Source organism: Hipposideros armiger, unplaced genomic scaffold, assembly GCF_001890085.2.
Source record: "Hipposideros armiger isolate ML-2016 unplaced genomic scaffold, ASM189008v1 scaffold_129, whole genome shotgun sequence".
NCBI lineage: Eukaryota > Metazoa > Chordata > Mammalia > Chiroptera > Hipposideridae > Hipposideros > Hipposideros armiger.
In genome coordinates this window covers 2,225,715-2,241,230 of record NW_017731479.1, presented here as the reverse complement: position 1 = coordinate 2,241,230, position 15,516 = coordinate 2,225,715, and the positions used below count along the sequence as shown (strand labels likewise).

At 46.3% G+C, this 15,516-nt stretch overlaps 1 protein-coding gene across 1 annotated transcript in view; it reads right to left on the bottom strand.

The window, feature by feature from the left end:
• CABP1 (calcium binding protein 1) overlaps positions 1-6,966 on the bottom strand; it is a 29,249-nt gene extending 22,283 nt beyond the window's left edge. The window contains exon 1 of the mRNA XM_019649123.1: positions 6,937-6,966. Within this exon, the coding sequence (XP_019504668.1) occupies positions 6,937-6,951 (15 nt within the window). The 5' untranslated portion in view covers positions 6,952-6,966. The remainder of the gene's footprint in view (positions 1-6,936) is intronic.
• Positions 6,967-15,516: the final 8,550 nt, after the last annotated feature.

Sequence of the window (15,516 nt, the reverse complement as noted above, 5' to 3'; positions counted from 1 at the left end):
TGTATAGCATGGACTTTACAGGGCCTGGTGATGATCAAGTCTCAGGTAGGACCCATTTGCTGCCCCTTCAGCTCTTGTGCCCCACCCCCCACCTTCATGCCCTTCTACATGTTAGAGAAATTTTTGCTCTTGGTAGGAGTCACACAGGCCTTGGTTTGAATCTCAAATTCCAGCTCTGTCACTTACCACCTGGATCATTTGGCAAGTGGCATCAACCTTGCTGAACCTTGTTTACCTCTTCTGTAAAATGCAGGTAATAATCATAACTTACTTCTTGGTAACATCCAGTGACACCATGCATATATGAGGCCTAGCCCAGTGCCTGGAATACACACATGCAGTTAAGCTAGTTCCCTTCCCCTGCACCTTATAAGGCCCTCCATCTACCACTCTTGCTTAGCAATAGAATACTCCAGATCTGAAGGGGGTGGGGTGTGAACTTCCCAGGTTCTCCCTGTTCTGGTCTCTGGCCCTGATGCCACCCATGCATGCAAATAGGGCAAGTCTGGTCACCACTGAGCCTCAACAGAAGGATGGGAGGACAGATAGCCAATGTGCTACACTTCACTCATGCCAAGTATTCACCTTTCTCTGTACTGTCTGCTTCTTTTATATACCCAGATGCAAGGAATTAAGAAACACAGGATGAGCCGAGAAAGAAACTGCCCAGAGGCCAAAGTGAATGAGAGAAGTGTGGCAAATTGTTCCCCAGCTCACCTACTATAAGGGACTGAATTGCCGTATCAAAACCACTCATGTTTCTAAAGCACAAATACTGAGGCAGGCTAGGATGTGGCGCCCTGAAGACTCATTGCAATGTCCACTCGGTATGAAGGGTGTAAAGTCTCCACCCTCTCAGAGTTTGGGGACAATCAGTGTCTTACCTGTTCCAGCTCTTAGAATGATCAGTGTTGGGCAGGATTAACAAATGCGCATTCCACGTAAATCACGGACAATAAGGTCCCTTACCAGAATCCCTCAGGAGCTGATGAGAGGCAGTGGGCTGAAGGTCATTCTAAATCCATGCTCTGCCACTCATGGTTGCCTTTCTGAAATTCCCTAAATATTCTTGGGCAAGACCTCTGTCAGTTAACTAGTTTCTGAAAAAGTTAAGAACCTGGTTGCATCACCTATGATATCAGAGTAAATAAAAGAAATCAAGATTATGTTCATGGAGCAAATGGATGAAACACTCGCCCGCCGATCCTGGATAATTCTGGATATGTGCCAAGATTCCATTTTATTTGTAAAATGTGGTAATTTGGTCATTCACTTAACAAATATTTCTAGAACTAGGCACTGTGTCAGGTACCTGGGATACAAAGATTCACCGACTCATTCAGCAAATACTTGAGTGCCTGTTATTTTCCAGGCACTGTCCTAGGCACTAGAAATATGGGGGTGAACAAAACAGTCTCTATCCTCAGCAACAAATAAACAACTGTATAAATGCATGAAAAATTAATGGTGACAAATTGGTGACATTTAGTGCTTCGAAGAGAAGTAAAGCATATAAGAGAGGAGGGCTTAGTGAAGGGTGCTACAGAGTGATTAGGGAGGGCCTCTCTGAGGAGGGGACATTTGAGCAGAAACCACAGTGAAGGAAGGGAGCAAGCCATGCATATATCCCGGGGAAGAGCCTTCCTGGCAGAGGGGAGATAGTTCGAAAGTCTTGAGGAGGGAACATATTCAAGAAGCAGAGACAAGTGAGGCTGGAATGAGCAAGGGGGAGAGTGGAGAGATGAAATTGGAGAGGAAGGCAGGGACCAGATAGCCAAGGGCTTTGTTTTTGCCTCAATGTGAAGGGAAGCCCCTGGCGGGTTTGCGGTAGAGGAGTGGCATATGGTTGTCTACATTGTTAAAGGATCATTGACGGCTTTGCAGCACGTCCACTGTTGGATGGCAGTGTGGCGACTTGGAGCCGGTCAGGTGCTGTCACATGGAACAGGTGAGAGAAAGTGATGGCTTGGACTAGAGTGATAGTGGGGGAGATGGTAAGAAGTGATCCGATGCAGGAGATGTTTAAAGAATTACAGTAAGATTCAGGTCCTGCTCTCAAGGAAATTGCGCGCGCGCACACACACACACACACACACAGGATAAAACCCACTATCATATAATGGGAGTGACAAGCTAGGTTATAAGGAAGCACCAAAGCAGAACGAACCTTTAGGGGAGTTGGAGAAAGCTTAAAGCACATGACATCGGAGCTGCATTTTGAAGAAGTAAAATTCCACCAGATGACTAAGGAAGGTCATTTCAGGCAGAGGGGATAGTTTTAAATGAAAGCTTGCGAATATGAACCTGCATAGTGTTTGGGAATCATTTAGTGGTTTGCGGAGGAAGGGCGATAAGGGCTGGAAGACAGGCCTTGGAAAGGTGGTTTGAAACCAGACCGTGAAGGATCTTGAACGTGCTATTCCGGAGTTTGTCCTTTATTCTATAGACGATAGAGAGTCCTTGAAGGTTTTATGAGTGTGTACAAGACATAAGCAGAACTGTGTTTCTGAAGATAATGCTGACTCATTGTGGAGCGGACTAGGACACTGAAGGCAAAACCAATTAGGAATCTCGGTTCATTCATTTAACAAAAATGATTGAGTGCCCACCATATGAAAGGTATTGGGAATAGAGCAGTAAATAAGGGAACATCATGTCTTTTTTTATGAATTTTAAGTCTGGTGGGGAAATAATAAGGACTAAATGTATATAGGCTGGGTCAGATTCAGAAAATATTTCAGAAATACCATCATTAAGACATAGAAAGTCTTAGATGTAGAAAATGAGAATGGCTTGCCTCTCCGTGAGATGTAATGGGAGTATAGTTACTGCGAAGTACCCTGTCACATAGAAACAATTTTAAAATAATTATTTTGGGTTGTATATACCTTTATAGCTTTAAAATCATTTTCACAAAAAGCCTCTCACTTGCCTGTAAGTATTCCACAAATTGTAATTAGTAAATAATTACACGTTGTTATATTATTTGACTGGATAACCTTTGGTGAAAGTTATGCAGAAGAAGAGCCGTTTTGGAGTGCTAGAAAGACATCCCAGCATACAAGGGCAGTTAAATAGATAACATGGGCCTGGGACCACGACCTCAGTCTAGAGAGCACAATGTGTTTAGCTGTCTTTATGTCCCATTTCTAAGAGAATCCATTCAGAAGGAGTAGGGCAGGGTTAAGGGCAAAATTCTTAAAAAAGGAAACACGGATCTCTCATTTAATAGATCTGTTGGGTAACGTCATGTCCCTGTCGCAAACTCCTTTAAAAACTGGGCTTTCCTGACCAGGCTGTATGTCATGTTTAGAGTCTTGAAAAAGGTTGTTGGAGCATTTGCATGGTGGTTCTTTTTTTTTTTTTAATTGGGGAACAGTGTGTTTTTCCAGGACCCGTCAGCTCTAAGTCAAGTAGTTGTCTTCAGTCTAGTTGTGGAGGGCGCAGCTCCTTGGACCATGTGGAAATCAAACTGGCAACCTTGGTGTAGGAGCCTGCGTTCTAACCACCTGAGCTAACCAGCTGCCCCTGCATGGTGTTCTTGAATTCATTCTCTGACATTTCATGTCGAGCTTGTCCCTTGCTGCTGTTGACAGAATCAAATCCTGTGCTTAATCTCTCCCTTGTTTTCAGATGACAAAATCTCTCTGTTAGGTTTCAGAAAGCTGGGATTACAAAACGTTCTTATGTTTTTAAGTCTTCTGTGATGATTGGAGAACTCAGGAAAGGATTGGATGAAAAAAATTGGTGGGGGAAAAGGGCGGTCAGTGAACTGAATAGGGGATTCCTTTCCAAAAATCTGCCTTTGGACCAAAATGGTCATCACTTAAGAGGATTCCAAGATTTTAAAAATAAAATGAAAAGGAATATGGATTATAAGAATATATACATGTGTCAAAACTGAACTGTACAGTGATGACTTTACATCTCACTATGTATAAATTAGAACACAATAAAAAGAAAAATCAAGCAAGCAGGACAGATAGAGCAAAAAAATAATTAATACAGACAAGTAGAACAAACTACTACTGGACTGTCTTAGGGACATGAATTACAATTTTCAAAATAGTGGCTACTGAATTCCGTGGGTAGGAGGCTGGGACAGTGAGGCCAAGGTTGTCAGAAGCTGATTCCTATGTAGGCCATTAGCTATCCATGGTTTTGTGGGTGCAGGGTGTGCCCCTCATTCCAAGCTAGCGAGTTCTGTATTTGTTTCCTGGTTTCAAGGGCAAAGGAGAGGAAAAACATAGATGAAAGAAATTCCATCCCTTACAGATGACTGATGGCCAGTAGTTACCATCTTCTTTTAAGAACAGCACATCTGACCTCCAAATATTAGAACATATCGTCACCATCATTCTCATTCACAACATTCCTCCCTTCCCCTAATCCAGAAGTGTTCCCACAACACTTCTCAGCCTCTCTGAGACCTTGACTGCCTGTATGACATGATCACCCGCCCGCCCCCCAATGCATTACTGCTTTAATACAGAAGCCACACCCTGCACTCTAGCAGAGGTGTGATACATATGATCAACATACCACATGCTGGAAGTCATCATTACATCCGTGCAGTTTCCATTAGCTGAAAGGCAATCCATGCTCAGATGACCGCACGACACTCCAACCACAGTGGCCTCATTTATTATCTGTCTCCCCCCACTAGACTGTAGGTTCCATGAAAGCAGAGACAGGGTCCGTTTTACGCACTATTGGACACCCAGCTCTTAGTATGGCGACTGACATCTAATAGCATAGTAGATACTCACCTAATATTTAGTGACTGAGTAACACATTAAAAGAAACAAAACATTATTGTGTTTATAGAAATCAGTCTTCTATGCTTGGACTCAGGGGGTGGAGGGTGGGGTTGGAACTGAAAGAAGATTCTACAGGGTTTGGTTTGTTTTTGTCCTTCAGACAGATCATTTCTGTCGTCAGCATAATACAACCTGGGTGCTGAGTGAACGGCCGACATAAAGGTACATGTGACCTTTAAGGACCAGACATGTTTTGGCCGCAGGCAGGAAGGTTCTATGTTTTAATTGCCCGGGGGTTCCATCCAAAGCCAGAGTCAGCCAACAGTGCAGTCTGTGAGCAGGGTGCTTACATCTGTGGCACTTGGCATCGTGCCTGGCCCAACACCCAGCACACTTCCTGGTACCGCACGGTTGGAAACACAATGGGTTTGGCATAGGGAGCTCACGTTGCTGCATAGAAAGGCACAACTATTCGTGACATTACTGAAAATAAGACCCTCTCGACAGACTTGCGTATGAGCAGAGGGATGGGAGCTCACAGATTTATGTAACTCTTTACCAACTGACGTGGAAGTAGTTCAGTATTTTAACAACTTGAAAGGCAGAGCACGTCAGCTGATTTCTGGTCCTAAGTATCAGTAGGAGTATCCCCACCACAGGACGTCCATGCCTCTGCTTCCTTGGAAGCTGCCGTTGCTGGGGGTTTAAAGGATGCGATGTATAGACAATGTCTTTGCCTGGACATCTCAGTAGTGTCGTTCTGGCTGACAAGGCCTTGCTGGCAGGCTCCTCACCTTACAGCGTTCTGACAATTTTCCTTTACCAAGGGTGACATCACTGACCTGAAGGTGGATTCCAGGCAACTGCCCTATCTGGGGAACAATCAGGTATGTGCAGGTATGTGACTCACTGTGAGAGATCAGAGACCTTATCCAGCATACTCTCCCAGCTTCCACGCAGCCAGCCCTGTCCCCGGATGATGTGTAACCCAGCAACAAGGATGTACATAACCCGGGGACCAGGCTGGATGAGGAAGTCGAGGGTCTGGAGCTAAAATCTCAAAAACTCTCAGCCTTTAAAAGGAAAAGGGCTTTTAGAAAAGATCTGTCACATTCTCTGCCCTTTCAACTTCACTTTCTGTTCTCTTTTTATCTGCTTTCAGCGTTTGCAATTAATCTTGGAATGAGAGCCCAAGGCAAGAAGCCAGTGGTGCCTGAGGAATGCTAAAGAGCCAACCGATCCAGAGAAACAAATGCCAGCAAGGGACCCCACAGCAGAGACAGACACTGAGCAAGCTCTCTTGTTACCATGAGGCTTGCAAGGCGTGTACGCGGGTCTCCGCATTGGCACCATCTGCCAATTCCTCAGGAGGACAGAACAAACCAGCGAGGCATGAAGATTAGATTATGTAACGCTCAAGGATTGCTGTTTTCAAAGAGGAAACAAATGGAACGAATTGATTTGCTTGTCAGCGTCATGTCACTAAAGGCGCCCCGTTCCTCCCTCTTCCAAGCGGACCTCATGAAAGAGGGGAATGATTTCACAGATTCAGAAAATGGGAGACCACAATCGACTTCATTCATAAGAGCCAATCCAATTTCCAGGGTTGCACTGATAAATCCTATTCTGGTCCCCTGGCCTGGAAAAAAAAAAAAAAAGACTATTCAGCTACTACCTAAAAGGTACCAACATGGCAAGGAGCACAGTGGCCAGCCACAAACAGGACTGAGAACCTGGGTGCTCTGCCTCAACTGGACTCTATTTGCTTAGGGGAAGCAGCATCTAATTTTGAAATCAGTGGGGTCATAGTTACTGTTTAGAGCTCTAAACAGGTGCTTTGATAGAGTGGGGTTGTGTTCTTAAAAATGCACGCATCAGGAAGGAGAATTCACTGCATTTCTGGGATTTTTTCCCACTGCGGGGCTTCTCTCAAAATGCCCAGCACAATACTTTTTATAGTGTGTTCAGGTGACCTGAAGAGTGAACCAATGATAACCCTGAACCTGCTGCCACAGTGCCAGCCCTGACGGTTTCATTGTCTCACTAAGATACCAAGATTTAAGTGTCAAGTCTTTTTCCAACACGGAAATGAAGCCTGCCGTACCCCAGATATTTTCCATTTGCCCCTCCAGATCCACGTTTCCATTCATCCCGCTCTTTGCCCTGGGGTGCTCACCTGTCTGGACAACATCAGCTATCTCCTTTGTCTTCTCAGCTTGCATTTGGGTACAGCCAGTGGAAGGCGGTAGCAGCAGGAACTGGAGGGCAGAAGGAGAGTTAAAGGTGAAGTATTTATTCCCCTTGTTCCCTCCCTGCCAGATCACCTCAGGTCGGTTGTGTCTTTTGATAAAAAGTCTCCGTTCCTTCTCAAGGCGCCCCTCACCCTACACAGCTCTCTTTCTGGGTGCTATCATTTCTTCCACCCTTCAACTTTCAGATCTAGGAGTCGTGAAGACCCTGGCTATTACCAGCCTTCTGGGTCCTGCACGATCCTATGGTTCCCCTCCACCCTACCCAAACCTTTATAGATCGTCCCTCTATGAAACGCTCCTCTAATGACCCGACTTGAGTATGCCACCTGTTTCTTATAGAGACCCCGACTGATACACCTACCACATGTGGCAGCCTGTTCTCGGCTCTGAACCATAGTTAAAAAAAAAAAAAAGAAAGGCAAAATTAATAATACAATATGCTACTACTTTATAGTTATTCTTAACGTTCACCTTTTCCCAAGGCTATAATAACAACTTAAAGTTAAAACCTAATTCTTCTTTACAACATAATTGTGCAGTAGGGTTCGTATGAGCTAAATATAATGCAGAGAACAAGCTTTTCCATGCCATCAAAATTCATGCGAACAACTATAAAGAGAGAACTGCAGAATTGATGCTGCTGACGTGAGATTTAGCGGAAGACACATATTCTGGTATTTGAATCAATCCTACAAATATTTTTAAAAGCCTACTATGTGGCCAGAAATGTGGTGATCTTGTAGCGAGGGACAGCATAGACAGAGAGGGGCTCTGACTGTGAACCCTGGCCTCATTTTATGTAATAAATACAAGTTGAATACGAAAGTTGAAAAGTATGTCCACAAATCAAATATGTTGTATGATTATGGGAGCTTACAACTTGAATAATTTTGTAAAATAATCAACACTTGATCTTTTGAACCAATCAAGATTTTTCATCCATCCAGCACACTGCAAATGAAATTTATCTTTAGCCTGTAGGGAAGATTGGTCTCCTTCAGTGCTCCTGGAATAGCAGAAATGATAACGGAATTTAGAGGGAAGATAAGGGAACTACCATTTATAGATCACATATAGAATGCTAGGCAATTTGCATCTGTTAGCACATTTAATCCATATTCCACCATTCCCTTACTTGCTACTTAGGAAAAATAAACAACAAAAAAGTTATGGGGTGACAGGTTGGTGACAGTTGGTTGGAGTGTGTGGTGCTGATAACACCAAGGTTGCCGGTTCGATCCCCAAGTGGGCCACTGTGAGCTGTGCCCTCTTTAAAAGAGTCAACTATGCCATTGTGGCATGAAAGCAATGTGTAACCAAACAATGACCATGGCTGTTCCCCAATAAAAAAAATTTTTTAAAGTCATAAACAATATATAAACAAATGGGCATGACCGTGTTCCAATAAAACCTAAAAAAAAAAACGTTACTATGGATGGCAGATGTGGAATTCAAAGTCCTTTTTTTTTTTTTTTTTTTTTTTTTAATGGGCACCAGATACCAAAATATTGCTGTTTATGCCCAACTGAACTTACACAGGTATCATGTTTTTTTTTTTTTTTTTTTAGAAAAGGCAAAATTATTCAGTGCAGGACTATAAAGATCATATTATTCCCCGGCTTCAGTGGCTTCCCACTGCTCTTAGGATCAAGTCCAAAATTCTTCCCACAGCCACTGTTCCCGCCTCAGTTCTCTCAACCATCCAGGCTGCTTCCCACTTTGCACCCGCTCTTCCCAGATCTGTCAGCAACCTCTTCCTCTCCCCTCTTCTCCAGACTAACTCAGACTCATCCCTTCCGTTTGCACTCAGTTTACACTTCCCAGGGAATGTCTGCTTCTCCAGCTGGGCCCGTGTCCTTGGATCCCCAGTGCACAACACCAGAGAAGGGCTGAACACGCCTTTGTTGCCTGTCTTAACAAAGAAGGAAGGATGGCCCAAGGGGGCTGCCCTGCCTGATGGTGGCCGTTTCTACATTTCCTTGGTGGGGTTTTCTTCTATCCCAGGAGCCCAGCCAAGCCTCCCTCAGAAATGGAAAGGCCAAACGAACCTTGTTTGAGATTCTAGAAGGTGTTCACACTCTCTCTCCTACCTCAAGCATATACCCAGGCACTCCAAAATGCAGAGCTCCAGCCCAAGGGTTACAAAGCGAGTAGAATGTTCCTCCGGCCTCGCACCTGCTGGCTGTGTGACACCAGGCCATGTGACTTGAGGAGGCTGAGCTTGCACAGGATTATTTATCATGTGAACTCGCCACTCTAGTCTGAATATTACGACTGCACATTTCAACCTGGGCCTCTTGAAGGGCAGAGTTGGCAGAGGGATTCAGGGGGTCACCAGGAAGTCAGAGTGGGTTTGGGATGCATTGAGCATTGCCCCGTGGCAGACATTGGGCTGAATTATCTCACTGAATACTCCCAACAGCTTTGTGTAGTAGGGATTGATGTGTCCATTTTACAGATGGGGAGACTGAGGCTCCTATGGTTTTTAGGACTTGTCCAAAGTCACAAGTAATGACAGGCCTGAGATTTGAACCCAAGTGTCTTTGGCTCCCAAATGCCCAAGTTCTCTTAGGCCTTCACTTGTCTTTCAAAAGTAAAGTCTGGAAAAAAAAAAAAGGGCCGGCTGAGTGGCTCAGTTGGTTAAGAGCTCGCTCAAGAATGTGAGCTCTGATCAACAGTGGTTCGATGCCCGGCCCAAGCTGAGCTACCATCAGGTGGCAGGATGGCTCAGCTAAAAAAAAAAAAAATGTAAAGTCTGTTTTCTCAAAGTGTGGTTACCACTTGGGAGGGAGTTTCCTCTCTTTCCCTAGTACCTCTGAGCCAGCTACCTACCTGGGTTCATATCCTGGCTGTGTGACTTTGGGCAAGTCATGTCACCATTGAGCCTCAGTTTCATCACCTATAAAATAACAGTATGGCCTGCTGCCCATTACTTATGAAAATTAACTCCTCTAACAAAAATGTAGTGATGCCTACCAGATGCCAGGGACTGTGCTAGGTAGGCCTGGGGTGTGCCAAAACAGAAGAGATCATGTAATTAAATGATGTATAGCATGTGGACATGCTAATAAACTCCAAAGCCCACTAATAATACTGGGTTGTCGGAAAAGTCATGACACATTTTTGCAACATAGAAAAAAATACGTCATAACTTTTCTGACAACCCAATATATGTAGTATGTTAGATAATAGCAAGTGCCATGGAGAAAAATTAAGCAGAGAAAGGGAGTAAGGAGTGTGTTGTATGGATGCAATTTTAAATGGAATGGTCAGGGAAGGCCTCGCTGAGAAGCTGGCATTTGAGCAAAGACCTGAAGGAAGTGAGAGAGGAAGACACGCCAGGGATTGCTGTAAAACCTGGACAAGTTTGGACCCATTTCCCATTAAGAACAGATGAGATCTAAAAATGGACCTGGCATCCCCACTGAAGCCCGCAGTTCTGCCGGGTTCCCTTGTTGGAAGGTGGGCAGCTCTGCTGTGGGTTTCTCACAGCTGGCTCCTGAGGAAGTGGAAACAGCCTGTTACAGGTATGAGGATTCACAGCCAACAAGCTCTTCCTTTGCTTCTCGAGAGCAGTGGGTGTTTCCCTCAGTGACAGGAGGGTCTGCCATGCCCTTGGAAATTTCTACTTTTTGCTCCACTGAAAACAAAAAGCAGCAGGAAGACAGAAGAAGTAGGGCCAGTGCTAACATTTTGCAGAATGTCCCATCTCAGCCAGGTTCCCAAACACATGTAGAAGCTTGTTCACACACATTCATCTGCTCAAAGCCCCTAACACAGATACAAGAGTGCTGGCACATGTCAACCTCACGGGCTTGAACACTGCACAAAGTCTAGTCTGGGAGAAAACTATCAAGCCAGGCCTTGGCCAGCTCTCCTTTTAGCAAATGTTCTGAAAAAAAAATCTAGGAGCTAGGGTGAAGGGATAGAGCCCTAGGACTGTCCATACTGGGAGGTCACTGAGTCTAACACACTGAGGCCCAGAGAGTTGAAGTTAGCTGCACAAGGTCACACAGCAAGGCCGTGAAAATCCCAGTGAACTCATGCAGCCAACAAATATTTATTGAGCACCATCTGTGTGCCAGGCACTGTTCCAGGGACTAGGAAGGCTGCAGAGGTCAAAACAGACAAAAAGTCCAGTTCTTTCACAGCTGACATTCTAATAGAAGGAGACAGACATTACAGTTGTCTCCCCTTAGCTGCGGTTTGCTTTCCATGGTTTCAGTTACTGATGGTCAACTGGGGTCTGAAAATATTCAATGGAAAATTCCAGAAATAAACAATTCATAAGTTTTAAATTGCCCACTGTTCTGAGTAGTGCCATGAAATCTCGCACAGCAAGGCCCGGAGTCGTGAGCAGAAAGCTCGGATGGTACTCGAGCTCAGTGCTGTCTCGCTGGGTAACCTGGTGTGTGGGGACAACTGCAAACTTTACCATAGGTGTGTATAGGAAAAAACATAGTACATATAGGGTTCGGTGCTACCCATGTTTTTTTGACACTCACTGGGGGGTCTTGGAATGTACCCCCTATGGATAAAAGGGGGACTACTCTGCAACAATAAATTAGTAATATATGTAATGTGTTAGATGATGACAAGTGTCATGGAGAAAAATTAAGCAGGGAAAGAGTAAGGAGTGTGCTGTATGGGTACAATTTTAGGTAGAATGGCCAGGGAAGGCCTCACTGAGAAGCTGGCATTTAAGCAAAGGCCTGAAGGAGGTTAGGGAGGAAGACGTGCCAGTATCTGGGGGAAGAGTATCCCAGGAGAAGGAAACAGAGCAGAGGCCCAAGGCAGGATCGTACCTACTGTGTTCCCAGGAGCAACAAGGAAGCCAGTGGAATGAAGTGAGCTAGACGGAGGGCGGGAGGTCAGAGCCAGGTTGTATGAGCTTTGGAGGCCACTGTAAGGACTTTTGCTTTTACTTCTAATGAGATGGGGAAGCCCTGGCAAGTTTGGGGCACAGAGATGACGTGATCTGACCCAATAAAAAAACCTGAAGCTACTGCCATTCATTCATTCATTCATTCATTCATTCACTCATTCAAGCCTCTTAGGTGCCTGGCACTCTGCTGATGACAAGCTGGACACCCCCAGAGTGAACCACGGGCACTTGAGTGTGAATTGTGTGCTGATTGGAGAGTCCAGAGCCAGAATAAAGGGGGCTCAGCCGTGGTCTTCCCCCATTACTTCCCCTCCTCACTTGAGGAGAAGGGCCCAGGTAGCTGCAGGGCTCTGTGCTTGGAAGGCTGTTAGAACCTGCAGGTTATAAATAGCATCTCCTGCAGCTGGGAATCGAGCTGCTCCCTATGAATGAGTCAGAGCCTCAGAGCCCCAGCCCCCCAAACTGCAGCATCACTCCCCCTCACACCACTCCACCCGGGGCTCCCTCGCTGACCTCTTAATCAAGGCCAGGCCTCTGCTCTCACCATGACCCTGTCTGGCCTTGTCACTCCCACCTTATCCCAGAGTCTGCATCCTGGAGCACCAGAAAGCCCTTTGGTTCGTTAGTTCTGGGAGGAAGGATTGTATAATATTTAAAAGCTCAACATCTCGCGCTTGGGCCCTACCTGGATTTCAGTCCTAGCTCTATTATTTCCTGGCTGTGTGACCTTGGCCTAGTCACTTCACCCCTGGGAGCCCCATTTTCCTCATTCAGAATAATGGAGATGATTGTAATAACAGTACCTACTTTGTGGAATTAGTATGGGAGTCAAAGAGATACCCACATAGAATGCTTAGCCCATAGCCTGGCATACAGTAGCTGTTCAATTAGTGGAGTGACAGTGTCTGTGCTCAATTATAGTCCAGGGGCCGGCCAAGTGGCTCAGTTGGTTAAGAGCGTGAGCTTTGAGTAACGGGGTCACCGGTTCATTTCCCACATGGGCCAGTGAGCTGCACCCAAGCTGAGCTGCCGCTGAGCTGGTGAGAGCGCGTGCTCTTAGCAGCAAGGTTACTGGTCCGACACCAATATGGGATGGTGGGCTGCACCCCCCCACACACACACACAACTAAGATTGAACATGGCACCTTGAGCTGAGCTGCTGCTGAGCTGCCAACAGGCGGCAGGATGGCTCAGTGGTTAGAGCATGCGCTCTGAATAACAAGGTTGCCGGTTCGACTCCCACATGGGATGATGGGCTGCACCCGCCCTGCTCCCCGCAACTAAAATTGAACACAGCACCTTGAGTTGAGCAGCCGTGCTGCCGACGGGTGGCCGGATGGCAACTGGAATTGGAGCTGAGCTAGCTGCGCCCTCCACAACTAAGGTTGAAGGACAACAACTTGGCTGTTCCCCTTCCCCAATTCCCCGACACTGTTCCCCTTCCGCAATTCCCCAATAAAATCTTTAAAAAAAATCATTAAACAACAGAGCTTCTTTGGGGGCAGATATTATTAGGTCGTGACAGTTTTACTCAGTATCACCCAAAGGAGAGTTGTCTAAGCTTTGAGGAGGTGGCAGAGGGCGTCTCACCTCAGGAGCTGGAAGGGATGGCCAGAGGAAGCAGCAATATCCTGCACTCCTGTCTGCCTGCTTCCTTTCTTTTCCCACCCCATCTTTACTGTTTCACGTCCACTCACAGTGGCACATCAAGTGTGGGGTGGGCTAGAAGCAGTGGCTGCACATGCCCTGGGGTCCCAGGGGAGGTGGTTATGCCTTTCTGTTGCCATCAGATTCTGTATGGCTTGGACATGTCACACGACTCAATCTGAATCTCAGTTTCTTCCTGTGTAAGATGGAGATGGTGAAATGTGCTTGGTTATCAAGATGAGAGGTGCTGCATTGTATGTCAGGAATCCATACTTCAAGCACATGGTATCATAGATGCTCAGTAGAATAGATGAAAGCTTTCATTTTCTTATTTGTTATCCTCCTTCTTTGGAGTGTAATGTTTTTTCTTTTTTTAAAAAGATTTTATTGGGGAATTGGGGGAGGAGAACAGCCAAGTTGTTGTCCTTCAACCTTAGTTGTGGAGGGTGCAGCTAGCTCAGCTCCAATTCCAGTTGCCATCCGGCCACCCGTCGGCAGCACGGCTGCTCAACTCAAGGTGCTGTGTTCAATTTTAGTTGCGGGGAGCGGGGCGGGTGCAGCCCATCATCCCATGTGGGAGTCGAACCGGCAACCTTGTTATTCAGAGCGCATGCTCTAACCACTGAGCCATCCTGCCGCCTGTTGGCAGCTCAGCAGCAGCTCAGCTCAAGGTGCCATGTTCAATCTTAGTTGTGTGTGTGTGTGGGGGGGTGCAGCCCACCATCCCATATTGGTGTCGGACCAGTAACCTTGCTGCTAAGAGCACGCGCTCTCACCAGCTCAGCGGCAGCTCAGCTTGGGTGCAGCTCACTGGCCCATGTGGGAAATGAATCGGTGACCCCGTTGCTCAGAGCTCACGCTCTTAACCAACTGAGCCACTCGGCTGGCCCGGTTGTTTAATAATTTTTATGTTACACACATTGTTTAAGGATGAAGGTCATGATGACAATTTGGCTTCATTGACCCCCTTTCATCCTTCAGGGTTGTGTCTGATCATCTCCCAAAGCCCCCAAGTTCCAGAGAGATCTCCTTAAGTCTCCTGCTCTGCCATGCTGGAAGTCTCACAAAATAGCAGAAAGGGCATGCATTTGGGGGTCAGACAAATCTGGGCTCCCTCCTGGCTCTGTCATTTCCTAGCTGTGTGACCTTGGGCCAGTCACTTCACCTCTCTGAGACTCATTCACTTATCCATTCATTTAACAAATGCATATTTAGCAATGTCTACCATGTGCCAGGCTCTGTTGTAGACCCTGGTGGCTACTGCAGTAGATGAGAAACAAAACCTCTGCCTTCATGGGGCTTTCACTTTGGTGGAGGGAGAGGAGAGACATAATAGGCAAGCAAATAACTTCAGAAGTGATGTTAATGAAGAAAATGAAACAGGGTGATGTGATCATAACTGAGGCGGGGGGGGGGGGGCTAAGCTCTCTTTTAGATACGGTGGCCAGGGTGAAAGTGACGTTTCCTCTGAGACCTGAATGGTGACAAGGAGCTGGCTGTGAGACTTAAGAGATGGAGAGAAAGGCAGGTACATAGACCCTGAGAAGAGGACGAGATGGGTGTGGTGAGGGAGAGAGAAAGGAGATGAGGTCAGAGAGGAAGATGGACTAGATCACAGAGCACCCAATAACAATCCCAGCCTTACATGCTGTGTGCATCTGGTGAAAGGAGGCATACATCCAGCACAGGATCTGGCATGCAGTGGGCGCTCAATACACAGTAACTATGATTTAGGAGCCTTCCTGCCCTCCTCCTAGGGACCCTCACGCCCCTCCCTTGCCTCTTTACCCCTCTCTGCCCCACCATCCCTCCCTGGTCCCAGGAAGACGACAAGGACATTGGAAAGTTTCGCAGCACGAAGGAGGAAGCGTTCTCCATCCTCCCCTCCTCTTCCCCTTCCTCCTCCAAACCCTCCCACCACACACAGCCCAGTGATTTTCCTGCCTCTAACGAGGCAATTTTATTAAACATC